Source organism: Mytilus galloprovincialis, chromosome 6, assembly GCF_965363235.1.
Source record: "Mytilus galloprovincialis chromosome 6, xbMytGall1.hap1.1, whole genome shotgun sequence".
Taxonomy (NCBI): Eukaryota; Metazoa; Mollusca; class Bivalvia; order Mytilida; family Mytilidae; genus Mytilus; species Mytilus galloprovincialis.
Genome location: NC_134843.1, coordinates 34,559,896 through 34,586,684, shown reverse-complemented (window position 1 = coordinate 34,586,684; position 26,789 = coordinate 34,559,896). Strand labels below are relative to the sequence as shown.

The 26,789-nt window shown below is 31.6% G+C and overlaps 3 protein-coding genes across 4 annotated transcripts; 1 reads left to right on the top strand and 2 right to left on the bottom strand.

Moving 5' to 3' along the window:
- Nucleotides 1–5,447: 5,447 nt before the first annotated feature.
- Nucleotides 5,448–12,642, bottom strand: LOC143079442 (single-strand DNA endonuclease ASTE1-like). The gene is made up of 2 exons (XM_076254783.1): nt 12,507–12,642; nt 5,448–7,702 (listed from the first exon to the last, which is right to left on the bottom strand). The coding sequence occupies exon 2, from the start codon at nt 7,680–7,682 to the stop codon at nt 5,493–5,495; it is 2,190 nt and encodes a 729-aa protein (XP_076110898.1). The 5' UTR covers nt 7,683–7,702; nt 12,507–12,642; the 3' UTR covers nt 5,448–5,492.
- Nucleotide 12,643: 1 nt separating this feature from the next.
- LOC143079443 (GPI alpha-1,4-mannosyltransferase I, catalytic subunit-like) lies at nt 12,644–20,469 on the top strand. Of its 2 annotated transcripts, none has more exons than XM_076254785.1 (6): nt 12,644–12,705; nt 15,806–15,987; nt 16,898–17,427; nt 18,409–18,667; nt 19,270–19,371; nt 20,285–20,469. In XM_076254785.1, exons 2-6 carry the CDS (start codon nt 15,823–15,825, stop codon nt 20,450–20,452), a joined length of 1,224 nt encoding a protein of 407 aa, XP_076110900.1. In that variant the 5' UTR covers nt 12,644–12,705; nt 15,806–15,822; the 3' UTR covers nt 20,453–20,469. The 2 variants fall into 2 exon arrangements, with proteins under 2 accessions (XP_076110900.1, XP_076110899.1); XM_076254784.1 differs by lacking the exon at nt 12,644–12,705 and adding an exon at nt 14,324–14,422.
- Nucleotides 20,470–22,749: 2,280 nt separating this feature from the next.
- LOC143079441 (UPF0598 protein CG30010-like) lies at nt 22,750–26,756 on the bottom strand. The gene is made up of 3 exons (XM_076254782.1): nt 26,519–26,756; nt 24,957–25,005; nt 22,750–24,119 (listed from the first exon to the last, which is right to left on the bottom strand). The coding sequence occupies exons 1-3, from the start codon at nt 26,633–26,635 to the stop codon at nt 23,671–23,673; spliced, it is 615 nt and encodes a 204-aa protein (XP_076110897.1). The 5' UTR covers nt 26,636–26,756; the 3' UTR covers nt 22,750–23,670.
- Nucleotides 26,757–26,789: the final 33 nt, after the last annotated feature.

Here is a 26,789-nt window from a genome sequence, read left to right as displayed (position 1 = left end):
AATTTAAAAAAAAATCCGTAGGTTTTGATGTTTTTATTTCTTTTGAACTTCAAGATTTTCAGGTTACCCGGTATATTGGAAGAAATAGGATCTGATAATGATTGTTATTTCTACCATGCTGTATTTATTGTCCTATAGTCATAGCCTTGTGTTTGTTAAAGTTTAATAGTATTAAAGTATGTTTCGTGTTTCATGTGTATTTTATCAATTGATGATTTGAGTCTCATAGGGTACATGGTCAGGTTGTTCATGTTTGTCTGTTTCAAACTTTATTAAAATATAAGCAGATTTGCTATTATATTGTCAATGAGACAACTATCTATCTGAGTTTAATTGACAAAAATAATTATAGGTCACTGTAGATCTTTCAACAAACTATTATTCACTCAGCTATAAAAGGCCTCAAGAGGAACATGGTGAAACAATTCATCTTCCGAGAAAACTAACAGCCGATTTGAAAACACAATACATAAAAATACATATATATCTATATATAGGGTTTTTCAAGGGACTTCTTTGCCAATCTTTAATTTACAATCATAAAGATGTACGGTAAGTAAGTTTATTGTTTGTTTACCAAATAAAAATACAGTTGTTCCATTGGTAAAATATCCACTGTAAACCAATCATTATGTGTTGTATTTTTTTAAAAACATATTTCCCAGGATGCATCAGATTATAAAATGCTGAATGGAGTCAAACCTGGCAATTCAGTATTAAGCCAGGGTCAATAATGCATAAAATAGATAATAAGAATCAGTATAAATGGTGGAAAGTACAATTAACCACATCAACCATCAACTACAGACTCCTCCATAACATTGACTAATGAACCATGAAAATGAGGCAAATGTCAGATGACAATGCCAAACAATCATTTCACACGCCAAGTATAGTTGACCTATCGCTTATGGTTAAAAAAACCCAGACCAAAACATGACATCCTTAACACTGAGCAATGAACAGGGGTCGAAATTGGCGCTGGTCCGGTGGTCCGAGACCAGTAGAATTTGTGTCGGACCAGTAGATTTTGTCAGCTGGTGGTCCGACGGACCAGTAGAAATTTTTCGTTAAAATCACTGATAGCATCTCTATCTCGGTTTGTTTACAAAATAAAAAACCTGAGAAATCATTTTTTAGGGTACTGGGGGTACTATTTTTAAAATCTCAGGTGAGCGCACTACACAACAACACAAAATGTGGAAATTTTTAAATGGAGTTAAAACGCCGGGCAAAACAAATTAATTAATTAAGCGGCATTCAAAAGGAAGATTTTTCAACTGACAAAAGGAAACATGAATAGAAAATATCCTGGGAAAAAGAACTCGAATGGTTAAATTGTAAAGGCATTGTAAAACATGTGAACAATTTGCAGTGACAGACCTAGATGAGAAATGTATTTTTGTAATTGGATCTTCAAATTTTAAGTAAGACTTTGTACTTGCTCATGAACAAACAGAACAGCACAAATATCTACTGGAATAAAGAAGAGGAAAGCAGCTGAGGAAAATAAAACTAAACATCTGTCATATCTTTTAGTGGTTATCAAATGAATGTCACTTTTGCAGGACCAGTAAATTTTGAGACGGACCAATAGATTTTAAGTCTGCTGGTCCGGCTGGCCAGTACACTAAAAAGCTTAAATTCGACCCCTGTCAATGAACCATGAAAATGAGGTCAATGTCAGATGACATCTGCTATTGGACAAGTACACCTTATAATCATTCCATACAACAAATATAGTAGACCTATTGCTTATAACATCTGATATATATGGACCTGACCACAAAAAATTAACCTTGTTCACTGATCCATGAAATGAGGTCAGATGAAGACTGTCAGACAGACATGAAGACTTTGCAAGGTACATGTATACTAAAAATAGTTATCCTATTACTCATAATAATAGAGAAATTGACATTACAAAAAATTTCAACTATTTTCAAGTAGTCATTGAACCATGAAAATGAGGTCAAGGACAATGGACATATGACACGTAAACTTCAGAGCATAATGCATCAATATACAAAGTATGAACCATCCAGGTCTTCCACCTTCAAAAAATGTAAAGCTTCTGAGTAGTAACCTAATGCTACTGCTGCCAGATCTCTATCTCTATGTCAAGCTTTCTGCGACAGAAGTTGCAGGCTCTACAAAAAACTATGCAAAGTGCAGCTATTACTTATGCCTTTAAAGAGCTTTTTTTCAGGAATCACCGCTCAGAACATGCAAAACAAAAAGTGTGTAATGCCAAATATATAAAAACAATGGGATGGAAAAATTATCATTTCGGTTTTGAATGCATGGTTTCAGCCTAAATTTCAATCAATTTTAAAGCAATTATATCGGAGTGCCTGGAGTTCAACCCAAAAGTATCTCGCTTGTTTCATTGTCACAACACATAAACTGGCTATTTTTTTTTTGCAGACTGTATAATTCAAGTATGTCTTCATCTTTCTGACCATGTTCAACCATGATTTCAAGGCTGCATTGATCGCGGTTGAATTGGAAAATTGGATGAGTCTTAATTTCTGTAAAAATTTGTCATCAGAAAGTTGACATTATGCCTCCTACATGTTATCACGTTTGTCCATGACAACAAGAGCCCTACCTTTTTCTGCTGGTTTTAATATTATGTTGACGGCAACTGCACAGCCATATATTTTCCTTAGACCATTAATTTTAAGAAGTGGCAGTGGACAAACGTGTTCACCTTGTATTAAATTTTGTCAATATGTTTAGGAATCCATAAACTTTTTTTTCTGAATCTTGGAATTTCAACATTTTCTTGTTCTTTTTATATAAATAATTTGTTTTATCGTTTTTTCAAGCAAATCAAGTTATATATATTTTTGAGCATTGCAAAATGTATGGAATTTAAAAATATTTTTCAACAGTTTTTTTCATGAGCTCTATTATTTTGTTTGGCTACAGTATGTGAATAACTGTCTTTTTTACATTTAAGTTGTATGTTTGTTTGCTGGTGGGTAGATCTTGTTTTAAACAGTCTTTTTATGAGTACAAACAATAGATATAGGAAGATGTGGTGTGAGTGCCAATGAGACAACTCTCCAACCAAATAACAATTTAAAAAAAAGGTAAACCATTATAGGTCAATGTACGACCTTCAACACGGAGCCTTGGCTCACAACAGCAAATGTACATATACATCTTGCAATGGTATAATAATTTCATTGTTTATGACTTTGTGGAATATTATAGGTCTGGTTTTTAACCTGCATCTTGTTAGGTTTGGCTGTTTAGATTAAGTAGGATTTCAAATACACTGATGTTGCTCTGATATCTGTTGCAGCTCTTCCAGTCTGTATTGATTTTTTCTGAAGTGCGTGGATCACAAACTGTGCAGCAATATTTTAATTTTGGTCTTCATATAGTTTGATTGTCTCTTTCCTATCCTAATTCTTAGATTTCATCTTATAATTACATTAGATGTATGTTTCATTATAATACTTTATTCTGATTGGCTAACTGCACATCATGTGTTATTCCGTAAGCAGTTGCATTGCTCAATACAACTTTTCATTTATGATAACACGTGGTCCAACAATAAAGAGCACAGGTGAATTAAATAAAAAAAATATGTAAAATACGTGTTTTCATGATCATAGCTAAAAAATGTAATTATAAGGATTGAATGCTTCTTTTTGTAACTTTATAGGGTTGTAAAAGCGTTGACCGTGCACACATTTTTAGAATGAAGCTCGGAAGACAAAATGTACTTCAGTCAATGCTTTTACACCCCAATAAATTTGCAAAAAGAAGCATTCAATTCTTAAATAAATGATATGGATCAATTTGCTTTTGCTAGTGATTATTGTATATGTTTGTTCCATTTGAGACGTGACGAAAGTGTAATGTTTCGACATTTTGCTAATTGACATTTCTAGGATATGGCCATGCATGTAGTAATAAAAATGCATTTGTTTATTCTTTTCTTGAGACAATGTTACATGTATCAAGAGTGGAATAAGTTGTTTTCTCACTGTTGAAGACCATACAGTTGCCTTTAATTGCTTACATCCACTTCATTTAAGTGTTGGTGGACCATTGTCTCATTGGTAATAATTTTTTAACTTGAATGAAATCATTGTAGAATTATGAAAATAATTATAAAACTGTACACAGGAGTGAAATCCTTGCATAATCATGCAAAAACTTGCAAAACTGTGCACTTAAAATCTTAATCATTAAAATTCTATTAATCAGGAAAAAGGAATTATGCAGCATTTTGCTAATTGTGTTCAGTACGAATAAACCTTGAAGAATTATGCATGCTTTATAAGTCTGATGTCAGTATATCTTCATGGGCATGTGTAAGACATAATAGTGTCCTGTGAAAAAGTGTCCACATGGACAGTTTTTCATAGAATTTTGGTATTTAATAATGTCCATTGCCATGGAATAGTGTCCCTCAAATGGACAGATTTTTACTGTAAAAGATATGAAATAGTGTCCACCCACAGGACAAATTTTCATAGAAGTTGCTATTAGATTGTGTCCTCCAAGGGAAGTAATACAAAGGTCATTTAAAAGTTTTATTATACTTGAATTCTAATTAAAATATGAAGGATTGATGAGAAATTGATTAATATACAAATGTAAACAAACAAATAATGGATGGAAGTGAATATAGAGAAATTTAAGTTCTTAGAAATTCCCAGCAAATGGTAATGACAATGAAAGAATAACAATAAGAAGGAAGTGTAAAATCAAATCAGAAGAACTTAATTATATTTATTATGTCAGAGAAGAAGGCAATAGAAAATAAATAATGTCCACTGCCATGAAATACTGTCTCCTAAGTGGGAAGCATTTTACAGCAACTTTTGTAGTAAATGTTATTAAATTGTGTCCTCCAAGGAAAATAAAACTGAACAGCATCTGTTACTTATTTGAGTTTGAATTATACATGCATGACATGTATATAATTATATTATAAAAAATATAAATATGAAGATAAGGATGGTATGAGGGCCAATGAGACAGCTCTATATGTCAAAGTAACAATTAATAAAAATTTGTAATTAGAGTTAAAACATGTAAAATACATTTAATAATAACAAGGTAATTGATATAATTTAAAACTTTAATCATAACAAAAAATGCCTTTGCGTACACAATGTCCTGTGAAAAAAATGTCCACCTGGACAATATTGTGGTAGTGAATTATGTCAATGTTCATGGACACTTTTTCATACCTGAGGACATATTTTTATAGAAAATTGTGTCCAGGACACATCTAAATAAGTAAATATTGTCCTTGGACAGTATTTACTATGAAAATGTGTCCGGTGGACATTTTTTCTTTGGGGACATTATTAAATCCTACACATGCCCAGTTCTGCAATTATTGGTACCCATTTATATCTGCCCATAAGGTATGCCAAACTACAATGAAACTAACTTTTTTAAAGCAAAGACAATCATTTCTATTTTTTCATTTTTAATTACACAAGTTACTTTGTTAGATATTAACTATCAGTATCATCAGAATCATCAATATCTAGAAAATTAAATCTATTCGACAGTTCGCAAGAAGCTTTGATATTTGTTTTCATTTTCCAAACAGTACTTTTATCAGTGATCTCATTGATATTTGAACTTTCGTCATCTTCGCTGTCAATTTTTTTGTCAACCGTCGTCACAGACTTCTTTTTCTTTCTATTTCTGGTTCTTTTATTTGATGATGTGACAGTTTTTAGGCATTGATCTTCATCAACTCTGGACAAAATAAATGACATAAGATTTTGAAACAAAGAAAGAGCAGGTGACTGCTTTACTAACATTTCTGATATAAAAAGATCGGGAATTGATCTTGTTTGTAGATCCTTACAAAAATTGTACAGAAAACTGCCACAGAAAATCGAAGAAGGATTTACAGGTGGGAAAGGAAAACCCAATATTTGATTCAAATGTGTCGTCGACAAAAAACACGACTGGAACTGTGCAAATCCATGAATGATACTTATATCAATAGGATGCTTCACAGTATGTTGTGGTGCATGAAAATACTTTTCTAAATTCTTTTTCAGTTTTTCTCTCTGGTCTAAAGTTGATTTGGTAAATGATGCATTTATTGTGGAATCATTTTTATCCTCTTCTTCAGTAAATGTTCTTGCTGACAGAGCAACCCAACACACAAGAATTGTTTTTACAGAATGTAAATTTGTTTTAGGGTCTGCATTTCTTATCCAAAATATGACCGCCATTATAAACAAAATTATGTCATCACTGATAATTTCCTCGTTACTTTGATTAAAGTTTAGATTAAAAACCTTGCACAATAGTTCTCGCTTTCTGCTACATTTCATATCCTCAATCTCACCTAGCCCTGGGAGGTCACCATATCCTTCCACCGAAGGAATGATTTCAATTAGATTTTTCTTTACGTTTTTCTGTCCATCTTGTCGATCGTACTCCTCAACGCAAAATTTCTTAGATATTTCTGTACATGCAAAATTTTTCAATTCATCTCTCAATAATATGCTATATAAAATTTGTCGTAAGTCTGTAGAGCAACTGTATGATGAAGGCATTTTTATTTCCTCAACTTGACATTGTAAGATGTTTCTATGAAGAACCAAAGTATTCTGCATGAAAGGTGGCATCTTCCCTTGCCTGTGAAAATCTATGAACCAAGACGGAATGGTGTTTTTATTATAACTTGATGTCTGATAATTCTTCGATGGCTCTTCTTTATTTAAGAAGAAATCATACAAACTGAATGAACGGTATGTGGTAATGTTAGTATATGCATCCATTGATTTTTTAATTAATTCTTTCACACCATCTCGTCTCTCAGGTTTAACTGACAATATAAGCCTGTTTACTCCACTTTCAATGCTTTTCAAACTTTCCAGCCAGTTCATTATCTTCATCATTTTTGTATGGGTTCGTGTAACAGTAATGCCTAAAGGAGCATGTTTAGGAATTTTCAAAGCAGAATAAAATTCTTCAAATGTGTGAATATTTACATAATCATTACCAAGCACTGTTGCCATTAGAGGTAAAACTTCCTTATCAAGTTCAGGAAAACATGAAATAAAGTTTTTTGTGAAATACTTTTTGACAGGAAGATATTTAAATTCATTGCCTTCACTATCCTTCACTGTTGGCTGGACTTCAAAGTTGACACTATCAAATGGAATAAACCCATCGGTAAGATTAAGAACATAAAAGTCGCTGTCAAAGGAAATAACTGGACATTTGAAATCATTGGCTAATATTGCTATCTGGTTGTCTGCTTCAAAGTCACATGTTACATGGGGAATACCAAGATTATCTAATGCCGTCATAAACACTTCATAAGACAAGATAGGTAGAATTTTCCCCCGATCAGAGTTTATTATTGCTCCTGATAAGAGTATCCTTTTAGTAGCTCTCTCTAAAGATGTTTTCAGTTTTCGATCGTCTGGCTCATACCCGCCATCTAGAATAATGTATGGTTCTATATCACATGATTTTAAAATGTCGAAAAATTCTTTAATTTTTCGTGAAAATTTATTGTAATCACCTCCATGTGTGTAACCTACATTGTAACTGTAGAAGAGAAGATGGTAGAGGTTGTTACCATCGATTATAACTTTAGAATGATGAAGCTGATAGTCTTGAAGAAGCTGCAAGTTGTCATCTATCAATGTTGTCAGACCTGGGATGCCCATGGTAATTGGTACTATTTCATCTGAAATAAAAAATGTAAAGATATCAATGAATAAGAGATTTTATTCATGTATGCTCTATTTGAATATGGAGAAATATTTCATGAAAACTGAAACAAGTTTTGGATGGTTAAGTGTGTCAGTTAGATCATACTGAAATATTAGTGAAAGTAACCAGAATACATGGAATATGAGCCTTAGTTACCACATCTTATTATATCTACTAAACCTCGATTAGTCATACATTTTTTATCAATTAGTTCCAAAATTGTGGAAAGAGTAAAATGTTTATCAAGGAATCATGCCTTTAAGGATGTGATAGTTTGTGGAATCATTGTGTATTCCTATTATCATATATGAGATTAATATCAAACATGATTGATTTATGATGATAATAAAAAAAAGTTAAAGCAAAATTACCAGCTAGATAACCAAATTAATAATGTAAAATTTCAAAATTGAAATTAATTTCAGATGTATGAATAATAACAATAATTGTGTGAGTGTTGCATGGCAATACATACTCCTCAACCAGTTAAAATTTCATAGTTTTTATGGTATTGGAACAAAATTCTAACTTGATCTTTAACTTGTCATGGTGTAACTATTATAACAAATATATCAAGTCAATATCTTCAAGCATGACAAAAACTAGAGGCTCTAAAGAACCTGTGTCGCTCACCTTGGTCTATGTGAATATTAAACAAAGGACACAGATGGATTCATGACAAAATTGTGTTTTGGTGATTGTGATGTGTTTGTAAATCTTACTTTACTGAACATTCTTGCTGCTTACAATTATTTCTATCTATAATGAACTTGGCCCAGTAGTTTCAGTGGAAAATGTTAATAAAAATTTACAAATTTTATGAAAATTGTTAAAAATTGACTATAAAGGACAACAACTCCTTAGGGGGTCAATTGACCATTTCGGTCATGTTGACTTATTTGGAAATCTTACTTTTCTGAACATTATTGCTGTTTACAGTTTATCTATATCTATATTCAAGATACCAAAAATAACCAAAAACAGCAAAATATCCTTAAAATTACCGATTCAGGGGCAGCAAACCAACAACTGGTTGTCTGATTCATCTGAAAATTTTAGGGCAGATAGATCTTGACCTGATAAACAATTTTACCTCGTCAGATTTGCTCTAAATGCTTTAGTGTTTGAGTTATAAGCCAAAACTGCATTTTACCCCTATGTTCTATTTTTAGCTGTGGCGGCCATCTTGACTTGATGGCCATGTCACCGAACACATTTTTTAAACTAGATTCCCCAAAGATAATTGTGGCAAAGTTTGGATTAATTTGGCCCAGTAGTTTCAGAAGAGAAGATTTTTGTGAAAGATAACTAAGATTTAAGAAAAATGGTTAAAAATTGACTATAAAGGGCAATAACTCATAAAGGGTCAACTGACCATTTCGGTCACGTTGACTTTTTTGTAAATCTTACTTTGCTGAACATTATTGCTGTTTACAGTTTATCTCTATCTATAATAATATTCAAAATAATAACCAAAAACAGCAAAATTTCCTGAACATTACGATTCAGGGGAAACAACCCAACAACGGGTTGTCCGATTCATCTGAAAATTTCAGGGCAGATAGATCTTGACCAAATTAACAATTTTACCCATGTCAGATTTGCTCTAAATGCTTTGGTTTTTGAGTTATAAGCCAAAAACTGCATTTTACCCCTATGTTCTATTCTTAGCTGTGGCGGCCAACTTGATTTGATGGCCAGGTCACTGGACACATTTTTTAACCTAGATATCCCAAAGATGATTGTGGCCAAGTTTGGATTAATTTGGCCCAGTAGTTTCAGAGGAGAAGATTTTTGTAAAAGATAACTAAGATTTACGAAAAATGGTTAAAAATTGACTATAAAGGGCAATAACTCCTAAAGGGGTTAACTGACCATTTCAGTCACGTTGACTTATTTGTAAATCTTACTTTGCTGAACATTATCGCTGTTTACAGTTTATCTCTATCTATAATAATATTCAAGATAATAACCAAAAACAGCAAAATTTCCTTAAAATTACCGATTCAGGGGCAGCAAACCAACAACGGGTTGTCGGATTCATCTGAAAATTTCAGGGCAGATAGATCTTGACCTGATTAACAATTTTACCCCCATGTCAGATTTGCTCTAAATGCTTTGGTTTTTGAGTTATAAGCCAAAAACTGCATTTTACCCCTATGTTCTATTTTTAGCCATGGTGGCCATCTTGGTTGGTTGGCCAGGTCACCGGACACATTTTTTAAACTAGATACCTCAATGATGATTGTGGCCAAGTTTGGTTTAATTTGGCCCAGTAGTTTCAGAAGAGAAGATTTTTGTAAAAGTTCAAGACAATGGACGGGCCAGGTGAGCTAAAAAGTGCCGAAAACTGTATTTTCTAAGTAAAATGACCATAACTCTTCCAAAATCATCACACCATATCAAAATTCTAACTTGATATGTAACTTGTCACAATGGCAGTGTCTGCACGTACCCAAATTGGCCTTTCTAGGCTACACGTACCCGCAACCGATTTTATAATAAACTGTCATATGATCAGGAATGAAATGTAATAGAGAAACTAAAATTTTCAGATGTTTCTTGATTAAGTGAATTCAGTGAAGAGAATGGCAAATGATAATTTTTAATTTTTGTTTATGTATTAGTTTGAAAAATAGAAAGTAAATGTAAACATAGTAAATGCACATTAAAAGAATAAAATTATACTGAATTTGAATAAATACATGTAAACAAAATTGAGTTTGAAATTTATTTTCTTATAAAATTGGAAGCAAAAACAAAATATTTAAAATATCTAAAACGACTAAAAATAAAGTTGAGTATATATATATACACAATTTAAAGTAATAAGATAAAATTCCATATGTCTAAATCTAGATGCATTTGATAATTTTATATCCATTCAGAACTCTAGACTTATCGTTTGCTATTTCTACTGTTGCACCCGTGAAATATAATAAATTATTTCAGGTATTCATATATATACAAGGTTAAAATAAAAAGAGTTGTGTATGATGAATAAATTTGTTTGAATTAATAATGTGTTATCTATCTATAGATAATCTATTGCATTAACGATTTTTATATTTAAGATCATTTATTTTAACAACTTTTAACTGTTCTTATTTTGTTTCTGTTTTTCTCACTGGTTTGTAATGCCTATTTAATTTGATTCTCATTTTAAAAAAATACCATTCTATCAATAATTACAAATTACAATAAATATTTAAAGGAAAAATTTCAAAAACTAACCAGATTCCGTCCTATGAAATGGGTCTCATTGGGGTCTCAGCATGACATGGGATGGGACGGGACACATGAAAGTGGAATTATTGTGCTGTGAAAACGGGAAATGAAGTCTAAAGGGACACTGGAAATTACAAAAAAAAATGAGAATTGCTTAGTACGTACATAGTGTAAGTGGATCTAAGTGGGATACAGGAATCTGACAAAACAGTAAGCGGGATCCGGGATCAGAACCCCCCATTGAAACCCCCTATGAAACTTACTAGGGATGTTGTAAAAATAAAATTTGCATTGAACTTTAATTTTCAAAGTCGAAAGTTTGACATTTCAAATCTTAAAATATCTGTAAGTAATCAATTTGTTTCACTAATTGTGATAATTTCCTTTTTTTTCACATTCTATTCTCGATCCGATGAAATTAAATTATAAAACTGAACATTTCTGAAGGCGGTACGCTTAGTCTATGAAGGCCAATTTGGCTACGTGTACTTGCATGCGGGTACGCACAGACACTGCATAAAGCAATCAAATATTTGTATCTTTTATGCACATATATATACATTACATGTATCAATCTAGTCCAAATAATTATGACGTTTTTGGAAGACTTTTTCAAATTTTTCCTTTAACGCTTTCCTGCTTTGTAAGGCGTCAAAGAAAAAAATATAATAGCCTTTCAAGATCTTTCAAGACGTCATTATTATTTGTGTAGCAGAGTGATTTTTCATGCTTCATAAATTATGTAATTTGCACTTTTGAAATCATTGATTTATATTAAAAATCTACTTATCAAATTCTTATTGAGTCTTTAGTTTAATTATTTCACTCTTGCAAAGTATTTTTACTAAAGGATATTTATCCTTTATGACTTGATTTAGTATATAATTTACGTATTGAGTAATGTTACTCATACATATTCATGGGGGTTGAAACTGAACTCGTTTTGATTGGTTCTTAGTTATTGGCGGTTAAGTTGATTTTTCCTTTGTGCACCTTGGGTAGAATTTACCTGGACACTGGTCAATGAAAGACGTCCATTATTGACTGAGATTATATGATATCAGAAACCCATATTGACATGTTGTATATTTACTATATTCAGCTTTATAGTTTTCCAGACATGACTAGTAAGTTGCACTTCCTTCTTTATTAACATTTTAACACGAATTAATAGATTTGGTCAACTTCCCTATTTTCGAGTAAATACTCTTCAGATTGCATGTTTATAACATTTGAATGAGCATATTTTTGTTAAAGAAGCTAGGTCATATTTTATAAAGTAATGTAACTAGTATCAATCATGCATATGGACATACAAGGAAATCATTTTATTTTATTTATATTCTGGTATAATTTTGTAATTTTGTATTGTTATTTTTTTTTCTATTTGTGAGTTACATTTATATTGTGTAAACTGTATATAAAATAATTTGCCACGGATTCTGAACTAAAATCATATTATTGGATGTCCCTCCCCCTTTTTGTTTGTAAAACACTTCTGTTGAAACGTGTCAACAATTCCATATTTCATATATTGACTTATAATTTACCGTGTGATCCCAGGTGTAGTAGAATATAGAATTAAATTGTTGTTACATGTAGCTATTGTATATATCTTGGTTGAAGGAAATCTAAACAGGTGCTTGTCCACATTCGGCATGGGGCTGCATTATCTCCCTTGAACTTGCGATGTTGTCTCCCTTATTTTGTAGTCTGAAAATATCTTTGAACTCAGAGTTGAGGAAGAAGGTATAACACATTTACAAACACATAACCAATCGTCTCCATTTACAACTAGTGTAGTTTTTTTTGAACATTTACAATGACAGTGAAAATACACACAATCAGTTCCTAAAAAAAAATGAAAACATGAAAAGGGTTAAAAATTAGCACTTTAGAAGCTTTGAACTGTTGAAAAGATTTCAAGACCCCCTTTATAAAATTGTCCATATTTTGAGTTAGAGCCGATGAAGTTTTCTACAATTTTGATATAATTTTCCCAAAAGTAGTACAACACATTGTAAAAATATTATTGAGAAAGCACAGGTGACATCAGGTGGGATTTTTTTTAATTTCATTTATTAACTAAAAGAAATGCACTAGACGTATTTCCTATACCAAACTAGATATGCCATACATACTCAATGTTTACTGACCAGTATACAAATACAAATTGAACTATACTTCATACTATATAAATCTAAATAATAACTCAACAAATATATATTGCATTTGTCGTACAGACGAACTAGCCGGCATTTAATATGATATAATCTGACTTTATGTGACGATATAAATTTATTACAATACATCGATCAAAAATGATAAATTAGACTAACAGATTTGTGTATTTCATAAACCGTATAAAAGATTCTATTCCTTGAATCTTCATCTCCATCATTAGTGATGAATGCCACACAGGAAAAACCATAAAAAATAACTTAATTCATGGACACCTGTAACTCGAGGTAATGCCGACACCACTTCCAGAGAAAGCGTCAAGTGCAGTGCTTAAAAAACCAAATACAAAAATAAACAGCCACTGCTTATAACATACTTATATATATAAAAATATATATACACTTGTAATTTGTGGTTTACTATCGAACAGCCACGGCTAGAATGAAGACCTTAACACGGACAATACATTTGGCACCAAACCATAAAAAACCTTGACCATTGGTCATTCTGAACACGTGACTACACTTAGTCTTGATGAACCGTGCAATACATTATTTTTCTACTATACTACGAAACGCTGAAAAATATACAATTAACTGTGTACTCTGACTTGTATATGACCAGTGAGTTATGGAAGATTTTGGCATGATAATGTTCCAAATTTAACCAGGGGATCTAAAACTGTGAACCGTCCAGAGCACCTGAGTTGTCTCCAATTTTTGTCAGGGCTCTTGGGACTCAATCTTTAATGTTAACTGTGTACATAGTGTTTCATATTCTGCATTTTGTCTGTTGGTTTTTATTTTGTCTATTGTCATGATGTTGTCTGACATCCTTTGACATCATTTTTGATTGCTCTTTTTGTATTTATATGTTTTTATGAAGTATCAGTGGAGGCATTAAGTTTTATCCATTTCCTTATGGACATTTGTCCATACGTCTGTATGTCCGAAATTGGTTTCCTTTCTCTAATTTAAGTTTACCTCAGCCAAATATTATGAATCATATACACAATGCTTATTGCCTCAGAACACAGACCAAGCTTGAAATTAATTCGGTGGCATCTGATGACTTTTGACCTTCTTGAGTTATGCCCCTTCTAAATGCAAAATTGCTGAATTTTTCATGTCCATTCTCTATCTTTGACAGTTTGCTTCAACTATATTTTAGAAATCTTTTTTTTCTCATTTTCAGCTGTTGAATTTTGTGACATTAGTAGAAACAAGTCAAAAAAACATGGATGACATTTCAGCACATGTGCTAATTGCTGTTTAAAATTAAGGAGGTTTGTATCTCCTTTAAGTTATATCACATGTATATCAATTTTATGAGGGGCCTTGGTCATGTTGGTGACCGAGTGGTCTAAGTAGTTACTACTGTAATCACTAGCCAGTCAACACTGAGGTTGTGAGTTTGAACCCCGCTTGTACAGGTGCACTCGACTCCAATCTTAATTGACTAGGATTGTCAGTTTTCCTATCAAAGGTTGGTGGTTTTCTCTGGGCACTCCAGCTTCCTCCACCAATAAAAACTGGCCACCACGAAATAGCCTAAATGCGTTGCTTATTAAAACACCACAAAATCAAAATCAGTTTTATGAAGAACCTTATATATAAAAAAGAAGATGTGGTATGATTGCCAATGAGACAACTATCCACAAAAGACCAAAATGACACAGACATTAACAACTATAGGTCACCGTATGGCCTTCAACAATGAGCAAAGCCTAAGCCTATGGAATCAAATGGTAAATTGGATATGTGTATCAAACTATATTTTGAAATGATTATTGATTCATCTGATTGGTTACTTTAACAATGTATTAATATGAACATAGAATACAAATAAGTTTTAGAAATATATTCATGTACAACAATTCAAAACATGAATTTTGTATTGAATTCTTTTGGAATTAGATTTCTCTTATATCTTTTTTCTTTTATTTTCTTATTCACAAAATATTTATTTGAATCTTCAGCATGTTCAGTGTTTGATGAATTTTACATCATTATAACTCAAACTAACCTCTTAATGGTGAAACAATACTTCAAACATTCAAAGATATATTTAGAAAAAAAAATAATTGTGTGTTAAATATGTCCCAGCTGTTCTTTTACGGTAACCATGGATTTGCACAACATAAGACTGAATATATAATTTTTTTAATCATTTTTTGTGGACGAAGAAAATTGTGACCCTCTTCAGAAAGAGAATTGAAAAGTTTAAGATTGAAAGCATTGAAAAAATATTCACTGTCAGTATATATACATACTTATTTATTTGTAAGAAAGCAAAACTCCATCTAAAATTATAAATTTGACCTTTTTGCACTTGGCTTTATTACTCCTCCCACAAGGATTTTCACCGAAATCTTTCTATCAGGATGTTATTTCAAATCCTTTCTGGCTTGTCTATACTAAGGGGGAAAAAATGGAAGAAATAAACAGAAAATAGGGGAGAAAATCTATTTTTTTGGGGACAATGAAAAATTTAAATTTAAAAGGTGATACAGTAATTATGGTTAAGAGCCTAAACATACTGTGAAAAAACAAAAGCAAACATAAAATATAAATGATATATTGTGTATAAGGCACTGACAGCAACCCAACACATAGCTAATTCATAAACCTGTGTTTTGAATATACATATAAATGTTGATTTATTTCAGATTGTTAAAGCCATGAAATGTCTTTTTTTGAAACAATTGGTATAAAAACTGTACTTGTGATTGGAACAGTACTACGAGTATGTTTGATTCTCTACGGGGAGTGGCAGGACAGGACACAGATAGTTAAATTCACAGATGTAGATTATTATGTCTTTACAGATGCTGCTGAGTTTATGACTAAGGTAATACAAAATCTGCTTTTTAAAAGATTTCATACATTAAAACACTTTGAACATATTTTAGACATTTAAATCAAGAAAATAACAGTTTTCTTATCTGTTGCCAATACTATTTGAGTATGGATTGGTACCTACTTCAGATGAGAGCATGTTTTGTATAGGAATAAGGAGATGTGGTATAATTACCAATGAGGCAACTCTGCACCATAGACCACATAAGGTAGAAGTAAGCAGCTATAGGTCACCATATAGCCTTACAGCCAAAAATAATCATTTTGGTGGTAGAGTTATCTCCCATAGTCATTCAAATATTTTTACTTTTAAAAGTTTTAAAGTAAGTCTTTATTTTCTACAACTTCTATTGACTTTAATGCTCTTATAGAGTTTTATTGTATATCTTTTATTACTTGTCATGTAAAATAGAAATCTTATTATTCAATATCTTGAAAATATTGTCAATTTACAAGCATCCAGTTAGCAACTTTTGTATCCTGGCACATATACTTAACATTTGTGCATAGTAGAATTCTTAGTTCAGTTCTTTGGAAAAAAGATTATTTTTTTATTAAAAATTAGTAAACTAACCCCTTAAAATGTTTAGGCTATTTGACTTCTAAAAACTTGAGAGTTGCAGGGGATTTATTAAAATTAATTGTATAATCATTACCTTGACTGACACAAGAATGAGAAAATGACTGTATCCACTATTAAACTATATTGAACACATTGTAATAGGCAAGTAACTGTTTAGTTTAATACCCATATATTGTCATTAGCTTTTGATATACACTTCTTAAGTAAACATACTATGACCATATTATGTTATGCAAAGGGAAGAACTTTATTTTTTAAGAAATTGTTCGAATTATTTCATATTGACATTCATTAAATTATAATGTTTTTCTTTTACCAGGGGCAGTCACCTTACTTACGACCTACATACAGATATACACCGCTTTTAGCATGGTTACTTCAGCCAAACATCACCTTAACACCTTTATTTGGAAAGATTATATTTATTTTCTGTGATATAATAACAGGATATTTGATATACTTACTATGCGTATCACAAAAGGTGCAGGAAAAAGTTGCAGTTATCTGCTCTTGTTTATGGCTTTTGAATCCTGTCCCTGCTACAGTGTCCAGCAGGGGAAATGCAGAATCTATCATGGCGGTTCTCGTCTTGTTGTCATTGAAACTAGTACAGGAAAACAAAGTTGTCCTGGCAGCAGTAATATATGCTACATCTGTTCATGTTAAGATTTATCCAGCTGTGTATGCTTTACAAATTTATTTGTACTTGAAACCAGAGTCCTTCAAAGTTGGTAGTGGAAATTCAGTATCAAAGTTAACAGATGATTTATGGCCAAATAAAAGAAAGTGCATATTTGTCTGTTTTGCAGGAGGGACATTTTTAGCATTAACTGGAACATTTTATTACTGGTAAGTTCAATACATTTTGATCAAAGCATGATAAATTGAATGGGTATTGTTTCATAAAGACAATCTCAAGTTTTACTGGTACAATTTATAAACTTAACTAATTGATTTAAAAGAAGCTTGCTTTCTTTTGTTTGCTTTAACAACTGAATGTACAGGCCCGTAGCCAGGAATTTCCAAGGGAGGGGGGGAGGGTTCGTTTGACTCATGAACTCGACTTTAACAGTCACAATTTAAACAAAACATTGACTTTAACAGTGCTTTTTTTATTTCAAGGAGGGTTCGTCCGAACCCCCCCTGGCTACGGGTATGATGTACATTTCTTTGATAAAATAGAAAAAGTTAATAGTATAAAATTGAGAATGGAAATGGGGAATGTGCCAAAGAGACAACAACCCGCCCATAGAGCAGACAACAGCAGAAGGTCACTTCTCAGCAGAAGTATAACTTCTTTACCATGTTACCACATTGAAATGAGATACACATGTATAGATTATATGTCAATAATACAGCAGCCCAACAACTATTGTGAGTTAATCCTTATCAAAAGTTTCATGATGGATCTAGATATTTTTCTTTTAAAAAATACCCATACATTAACATATATATTTGTAAGACCTATTTGAGGTTTTCCAACATCTTCAGATTTTCGTTTATACATGTATATGATAAAAGTATTCAACATTGGAAATCTAACCACATCTCTTCATTTTTATATTACAATGGAAAACGTGTCAATTTTATATGACAGTATTTATATTAAAATATATTACTTGGAATACATGGAATATACTCATACAGTTTTCAACAAAATTCTAAATTGATTCTATGAATCTAGTCAGAGCACTATTTCTGAAAGGGTTAGAGTATATATGGCCTGTTAATTAAAACATTAGGGACAAAAAATTCAAACAATTTCACATGATTTTCTATAGCGTAGTAACATGTAGTAAAAGCTTTATATGGTACTTTTATGTTTTTTAGGTATGGTTGGGATTTTCTACATGAGACTTACCTTTACCATTTAACAAGAAGGGACATAAGACATAATTTTTCAGTATATTTCTACATGTTATACTTAACAATGGTTACAGAGCATACACTTGTAATAGGCCTTTTGTCGTTTATACCACAGTTGATTTTAATGGTGACATTTTCTATCAAGTACAGACAGGAGACGGCACTATGTTGGTTCCTCAACACATTCGTCTTTGTGACTTTTAACAAAGTCTGCACATCACAGGTAATATTTTATTTCCCAATTAGAATCTAAATATGTACATTAAGTCTTTCAGCTGGAAGGAATTTCAGATTTGTTATATGCTTTTGCTAGAGAAGGGTTTAACTCATTTTAGAACATGTCATAAATATTTGTACCCTTGTTTAAAGCAATAAAAAATGCTCTGTCTTTGTAAGGAGAGACATGGAAAATGACATATAACTAACTGGTTACTTTGTACAAAATGTGTTTGTTTTTCATAAGAATTTTATTTGTGAAACCAGTTAATTATAACAGACATGCAGGCTCAATGTCAGCCTCAACAATAAAGTTATGAACCTCAGTAGCCTATCAATAATAGAACAAATATTTCTAAAATAAAAAAGTACAAATTTAAAAAGAAAAGATATTGTAGATCAGATAGGTGTGAAGTTAGAACTTTGTTGAATCTATATTTAAATATATAAACTATAAATAAGTTGTTGGTAATGAAGAGCTTGTCATAGTTTTGTTTGTTGTCAATTCTGATGGTGCTCTACTTTTAAATTATATTTTAGATACCTTTATTCCTTCATTTATTTGAAAAAAATATATGTATTTCTTGTATTTCTTATATTTTATTTCAGTATTTCTTATGGTACTTGAGTATTTTGCCAGTTGTAATTCCAAAGCTATATATGTCATACTCAAAGGCTACCACTGCAGCTATCTGTTGGATTTCTAGTCAAGTAAGGATTAATAAAAATATTGAAATAAATGGACTCATGGGCTGATTCAGCAATATTAACAAATGGGCTGATTCAGCAATATTAACAAATGGGCTGATTCAGCAATATTAACAAATGGGCTGATTCAGCAATATTAACAAATGGGCTGATTCAGCAATATTAACAAACTATCTTTTGCACTTGACTTTTTTACAATACTTATGCGAAGAAGTATAAAGTAATATAAGTCTGTGTGAATAGGTGAAACTTTGATGTTTCTTATAATAAATAAATCATCAATGTAAAATAAATCATCACAAATTTCAATAAAGAGAGATAAGCACAAAAAGGTTATCCTGTAAATTTCATTAAAGAAAGAACCCAAAGGTTTCATATGGTATAATGGTTATGCCATCTTTGATCTACAGAAAAGATAAGATAGTTTTATTCAAATCAAAGGACCCATGAAGAGCAAAGTAATTTATTACAATAAATTTAAAAATTGACAAAATTAACACACTAGAGGAAACTTTAACTTATTGTTTAGTAAAATAAAAGGATATATTTTCTTTTTAATACAGATTTCATTTTTGTTTGTTTTGGGAAAATTAATGAAGGATTTTGATTTAACCTAGAATTTCTTCTCACTTGAGCCTTGCTTGTGACTAATGATTGTGGCATGTATACTGGGTATATGAATCATTTCAATATCAGCCTAGAACAATATATTCATAAAGCTAGATGTATAGATTATAGAAATTTATTTTAAAAAATTAACTAGAAACTGAAAATTACTTTTTTCTTCATTTACATACTTAAGCTGTTAATCAGAAACATTTTTATATATCAAAATGATGTAAGCATGTAGCCTTATTTCATTAAAATGTAAAAAAAAAATCAAAATTATAATGTTAAATTTCAATTTTACTTTCAGGGTTTATGGTTACTATTTGCATACTATCTAGAGTTTGAAGGTCAACCAACATTCTTGTATATCTGGATAGCTGGTGTATTATTCTTCCTGGTCAACATATGGATTATGGCTATCATAATAGAAAGTTACAAACCTAATCATATATCACATGTCAAAAAAATAAAATAAAATACATTCTTTTGTAATGGTTTATGTATTTGCTTTCAAATATCATTCCAAAGATCCAGATTTAGTTTCCTGTTTTTTAGCCTGACTTAACCAACATGAGTTAATTTCATGTATTTCTTTGGTATTTTGTTTGGCTTTATAAATATTTTGATTTGAGCGTCACTGATGAGTGTTATGTATACGAAACGCGCGTCTGGCGTTCTAAATTATAATCCTGGTACCTTTGATAACTAATTATACTCAACAAATGACAAATTTTCTATAGGTTTGTATGCAGACTTTGGCAAATAAAACGAACATGTGATTTTTCCTTCATCTACAAAAATTGGTACCCATGAAAATAAATGAATCTACAGTATTATTTGTCATGTCAAATGATCTATGCCGTAGTAGCACATGTCAAAATGAAGTGATACAAAAAAAATTTTTTAATTTTTTAATTTTGATTTGTATTCGGAACACTTATTTTTTACCGTCACCTCTATGGTAAAAGCTGCAATCGCTACTGCACATTGGACACACTGTATGTAGTGTGCCGGCAGATAATTTGAAACTCGACACTCGCATTTTGATAATATAAAATACATAATTGAAAAAAAAAAGACACTTCTAAAGTTTGGTCGTCGTTTCAAAAGTGAGGCATTTGCCTCAGTTGCCTCCATTACGCTACGGGCCTGTTGATCTTTTAAATATAAAAATAAGGAGATGTGGTATAATTGCCAATGGCACATTTTAAAAGTTTTCCATCTGTGAATCTCTTAGAGGATGTCCAGGGTCTGTCGTGTTATTTCAGCTTTCTTCAACAATGGCCCCAAGAATGTTGTCAGTCAAACGCAGGAAATACTTTTGAAAGAAGCAAAATCTACAAAGCATTGGTTTAATGTCAATTGGAAATCTCTCTATTGTTTTATTGTTGTTTAATCATGTGATAAACAAATTGAATATAAGTGTTCTAAAATGCTATTTCACTGTTTCAGCTTCTGAATTTGCCCTATGGTTTATGACATCTAGGTGTTCACAGTCGAACAGGATTTTAGGTTTGCACTCCCTGTCTGTCCATCCGTCCGTCTAGAAAATCAGCTTTACATACTTTTTTTCTTCATCCTTGAAGAAATTGAAATCCTTAAAAAATTCACTGAAATAATCAGTTTCTGCACTTTTTTTGGTCATTCTTAATGATATCGATTTGATAATTGCTTTATAGTTTTATCAAGACAAGTTCCAATGCGATGATATTATAACCGGTAGGGGACTATGTAATGCCATGCAATACTCACAGAATGCTTGTTTGGTTATATTTTCAATTTATACATGTATGCTTTAAGCTGTTTAAATGCTTCCTAGACATTTTCTTGTATCCAGGGAAATGATGTTCTAGCGTATGCACATGTTTCCACAAGGTCACAGTTTTCAGAATGAAGTTCTATGAACAAAAATGTCTAAAATAGCCTATTTCAGAACTTGGCTACCAATGTGACTAAAATATACTAATATTTCAAAAGTAAGTAAAGTCAGTTTAAAGGATGTTACATCTGAGATTTTACTGAGTTGGAAACAGTTTGGTTTTGAATTTTATCAAGTACCTTGTCATATTGTCATCTACTTATTAGTTTTCAGGTTGGCTACACTAAACCATTAATTAATAGTGCCATCAAAATATTACCTGTATGAATTTTTTTCTTCCTACTTTTTTCTCATTTTACAGTCCTGCAATGCTTACACAACTGCAAACCAAATATTATGGAACTACTGCAAGGGGTTCACCTTATTAATCGGACATAATCACAAACCAATAAAAAAAAAAAAAGAAGTTTTGAAGTCAATCAAATAAGACTGAGGGGGAGATGCCATATACATGTAATCTTCAAGAAAATGAGATGTGCCATGTTAATACTGCAACCACATACATTAACATGGCATTAATGGTTCATCACAACTTTTATATGAAAACTATGCAAAATTTTAAGTCAAGCAGTATGGTGTATGGAATGATTATATGATGTAATTGTATGTCTGATAGGGATCATCTGACCTTGACTTCAATTTAAATTATGGATCAGTGATAAATGTTCAGTTAGCAGTTAGGTCCATTTCTCTGATACTATGAGCCAAAGGTCAATTCTGCTTGTTGTATGGAATTGAATTCTTTTCATACAACTGCAAAAAATTTTGGCACTATGGTATACATGGTTTTTGCTATAGTCACTCAAATGTTTAAATCTGAATGTTGGAAGAACAGGGATTTAACAGAAGGCAATTTACTACAAAATGATGTTCCAGCTCATACCAAACTAACGTTATCATTTGTAAACATTTAATTGCATTGTTTTTAGACATTCAGAAGCACAAATCTGGAATTGTAATAGGAGTGACAGTGAAAATTATAATATACCTGAATCTCATAGCAGGTAGTAAAGTTCTAAAAGCCTTATCCAACAACAACTTTTGTTATCAAGTTTAAAATATTACTAGCAACATATCCATGATTGATTATCTTTTTCTCTCATCTACATAAATATGTCTTCAAATTTATTCCAGAAACAAGAATGTGTCCATAGTACACGGATGCCCCACTTGCACTATCATTTTACATGTTCACTGGACCGTGAAATTGGGGTCAATACTTTAATTTGGCATTAAAATTAGAAAGATCATATCATAGTTAACATGTGTACTAATTTTCAAGTTGATTGGACTTCAACTTCATCAAAAACTACCTTGACCAAAAACTTTAACCTGAGCTTCACACTATCTTTTTCTTTGTTCAGTGGACCATGAAATTGGGGTCAATACTTTAATTTGACATTAAAATTAGAAAGATCATATCATAGGGAACATGTGGACTAAGTTTCAAATTGATTGGACTTCAACTTCATCAAAAACTACCTCTATCAAAAACTTTAACCTGAAGCGGGACGGACGAACGAACCGACGAACCAACGGAGGCACAGACCAGAAAACATAATGCCCCTCTACTATCGTAGGTGGGGCATAAAAAATAAAACATTCATAAATATACATATATATTATCCAGTTTTATCACAGATAAAAACCATTCTTCAAACATCTTGTTTCATATCAGTACATACGGTAGATTTATCATCTATTCACTGTAGAAACTGAGAAACTGAATAAATCCTTGACCTTGTTTGATTCAAGTAATTCCACATTTATCAGTAAGTACATTTTGTATTACAGAAACACATCACATCAATTATTTATGATTGTTCAGAATCCACCATTTTGACTAATTCATTCGTTAAAGTATATTTTTGATTTTTCCAGTTAAATTGAGTTGGTGGATTATGCTCATCGTTTCCAAATTCAAAATGTTTACTAAGTTCAATTGCAAGACTTGATTTGATCAAACCAATTCCACCAAGCTTTTCTATAGCTGGATAATAAACACGGCCAGTTTTTGGTAACATACATATTTTTTCTGGTTCAAACTCTACAGTCAAAGCAGGTCCTGCGCCTCCATATGATAACTGATCGTTTTCACTGTCATTATTTGAAGGTATGATATGGGTGTATACGATTGGCTGATCATCACATCGTACAAAGTTTCGTTCTCGTCCACAGAGAGAAAGATAAGGAAAATCTTCTTTATATCTGGTTGTTGTATTCATTCTTAGTCTTTTAAAGAAAAACACTAGAAAATCTTTTTCTGCAAAGATATAAAAAGTATAAGCTAGATATTTCACCCTTTCAAAAAAAGTATAAACAATACTTAAAAACATTATTTGTTTTGACATTTTGAAACTAACTGCATAGTTCATACAAAATGTAACCAAAAGTTAGCATGCTGTAATCAATCACATTGCACTAGTGTGATGCATTTAAATTTCAAGCTTTGCTTTACCATTAAAAGGTTATAGTATGAATACTAGCTAGTGAATATTATCAGTTGTAGTGTATACTTGTAACAATCTAATCAAAAATAGTTTTACGAAATTGCACCTCATTTTTGTTTGGTTGTTTTAAAATAAGTTGCATGCAAGACTTATAGACAATAAAAAAAAAAATGAGGTGTAATGCTAAGAAATAATTTTAATTAGTTTGAGAGTATACGCAACCTTTCAGTGCTAAATTAACACGTTCCTTTACTACTATCAAAGAACTTACCATTAACTTATGTATAAATAAATAAATGAAAATAGTGGAATTAACTATTTTTGGAGTGTAAACATTTTTTTGTATGTTTTAGATAAATTACATGCTTTTGGTGGTGACCTTTTGATTCTGTTGACAGTTTTTACATTTCAATATATGTTTATGAAAACTACTGGTTATTGGGTTTTGTTTGAATTTTTTTCACATTTTATCATGTTCATGTTGTCTAAAGCTGGCTGTGCAGTGTGGGTCATGATTGAATGCTAATTACACATCGTTTGAACTCTATTGGATAGTCTTCTCTTCAGCAATAATACCAGATTTCCTTATTTCATATTTACTAGTTGTTATACATGTATACTCCTAATCCTGTTTTCTTTATTTAAATTACCTTTGAAGCATGATGTAAAGTTCTTCATTCTAGCATCATCAAGGAACAGCTACAAATTGAAAATGACCAAATTAAGCAAGTATACAGATATTAATACCTAAACAGACATTCAAATCAGTTTAAAGGATATTTATATAAAGCACATACATAATCTTTCAAACAATATAGTATAAGATTAATAAAAGAAAAGGAATGTCCCTGTAGGGTTGGTCTTTTCACCACCGAAAACACCAACGCACACCCCCAAAACCACCAAAAAAACTGTGATATTATACAATAAAATGATAAAACAAATTAAATTACATATAATTTAATCAATTTTTCGATTTTTATGGGCATCATTTTTATGTTAAAATTGATAATCAATATAACGAAAAACGTCTTCATATTCATGACCATTCATCACTTTCCGGATTACATTGTGTGTGTTATTAAAATAATAAAATTCAAATATATTCATAATTAGTAATCAGTTCAAGTATCCTCGATCTCTTTTCTCGGTTAGATTTTGATATTAGTCTCTTTTCTTATACAACTATTTAATAGAAGGGAAAAAAATATATTAGAGGTGTCCATGGGGGTCTGCAGAGTTCAAAAAGTGGGATGTTATAGACTCTCCCTTTCTGTTTTCTGTATATATTTGGACTCTTAATCTTCTGATTTGTTGAATTAATAACTTGAATATTATATTTAAGTCACATTTATAATAATAAAAGACAAAACAATAAACTTATGGGGTGTTCGGTGGTGAAAAGACATACCGGTCCCTTTATACACCTTATCGCAATTTGTCCGCCTTTGCTGAATATCACACAGGTTCCCGTAAAATGTTGACGTCATAAAACAAAATATCTGACGCCACAATGAAAAAGTGATTGTTGTTGACGTCAAAAGTTCAAGCGGCCGGGTCAGCCGGGATTAGCGATAAGGTGTATACTAGCTGTTCTTTTAACACCAGAAAACTGGGGTGTACCCTGACCCTGAAAGGGAATATCCCACTTTTCCTGACTTGAGACCAACCTGTTCATCTTTTATAAGTGGTAAATAGTCCTTTATTCATTGGGATTGATTTCCTTTTTATATTTATTTTGAAAGAAAGTGGGCGAGTTGTCTAGGCCAATTCGGCATGCAATATTACAGTAGGGGGAGTTGACTATCTATCTATCTATCTTCATATTTCCGCACTCAGTCACAACTTTGACTATTACGTGGCGTTGCATGCGTGGCTTATTTACAATTTAAAAGAAATAAATTTGCAGTAATATTAAATTACATTGCATTGGTGCTTAGAAAGAATAAATAAAGTAAAAATATAACAGTGATTTTTTTTTTTACAGGTCTCTTCCGATTTTCTTTCATGCAATTTTTTAGGACAAGACAATTCTCTCCCGTAGGTGATTTCATCGTTTCTGTTTCAGCATCATTGAACTTCTTTTCATCAGTACTATGATCTTAACTCAGTTTTAAGTAGTAGAATATATTTCAAAGTTGGGGCGAGTATGAGGGGCGAGTTGTTTATATATGACCGGTTGACTTTTCTTTCTGTCAGATATGAATCGTACTTGACCATGATGATCTATAAAGTAAAAGTATTCTCGAATCTTTGGTTCCGGGGATTGACCCTGTATATAACTGATACATCTTTTCGAAGTTAAACGTGAAATGTTTCGAAAAATCATTTTCTGTGTTTACATCGGAAGCTTCTACTTTTACTACACATGCGTAGTAGTCTAACTTTAATTTGTTACGTGATTGTCAATTCGCTGATTTTCGGCTTCCTGTTTGTTCGAAGACCAATTAAAAGTCTGTTGATATTAGCCTTCAATAATAACG

What these genes read in the sequence shown, in the direction of transcription:
- LOC143079442 (XM_076254783.1), bottom strand. Translation starts at nt 7,682, where the DNA reads ATGGGCATCCCAGGTCTGACAACATTGATAGATGACAACTTGCAGCTT.
- LOC143079443 (XM_076254785.1), top strand. Translation starts at nt 15,823, where the DNA reads ATGTCTTTTTTTGAAACAATTGGTATAAAAACTGTACTTGTGATTGGA. An exon ending in CTGCTGAGTTTATGACTAAG is followed by an intron (nt 15,988 to 16,897) that starts GTAATACAAAAT and finishes TTCTTTTACCAG; the next exon opens with GGGCAGTCACCTTACTTACG. An exon ending in ACTGGAACATTTTATTACTG is followed by an intron (nt 17,428 to 18,408) that starts GTAAGTTCAATA and finishes TATGTTTTTTAG; the next exon opens with GTATGGTTGGGATTTTCTAC.
- LOC143079441 (XM_076254782.1), bottom strand. Translation starts at nt 26,635, where the DNA reads ATGATTTTTCGAAACATTTCACGTTTAACTTCGAAAAGATGTATCAGT. An exon ending in TTATAGATCATCATGGTCAA is followed by an intron (nt 25,006 to 26,518) that starts GTACGATTCATA and finishes TTCAATTTGTAG; the next exon opens with CTGTTCCTTGATGATGCTAG. An exon ending in CTTTACATCATGCTTCAAAG is followed by an intron (nt 24,120 to 24,956) that starts GTAATTTAAATA and finishes ATATCTTTGCAG; the next exon opens with AAAAAGATTTTCTAGTGTTT.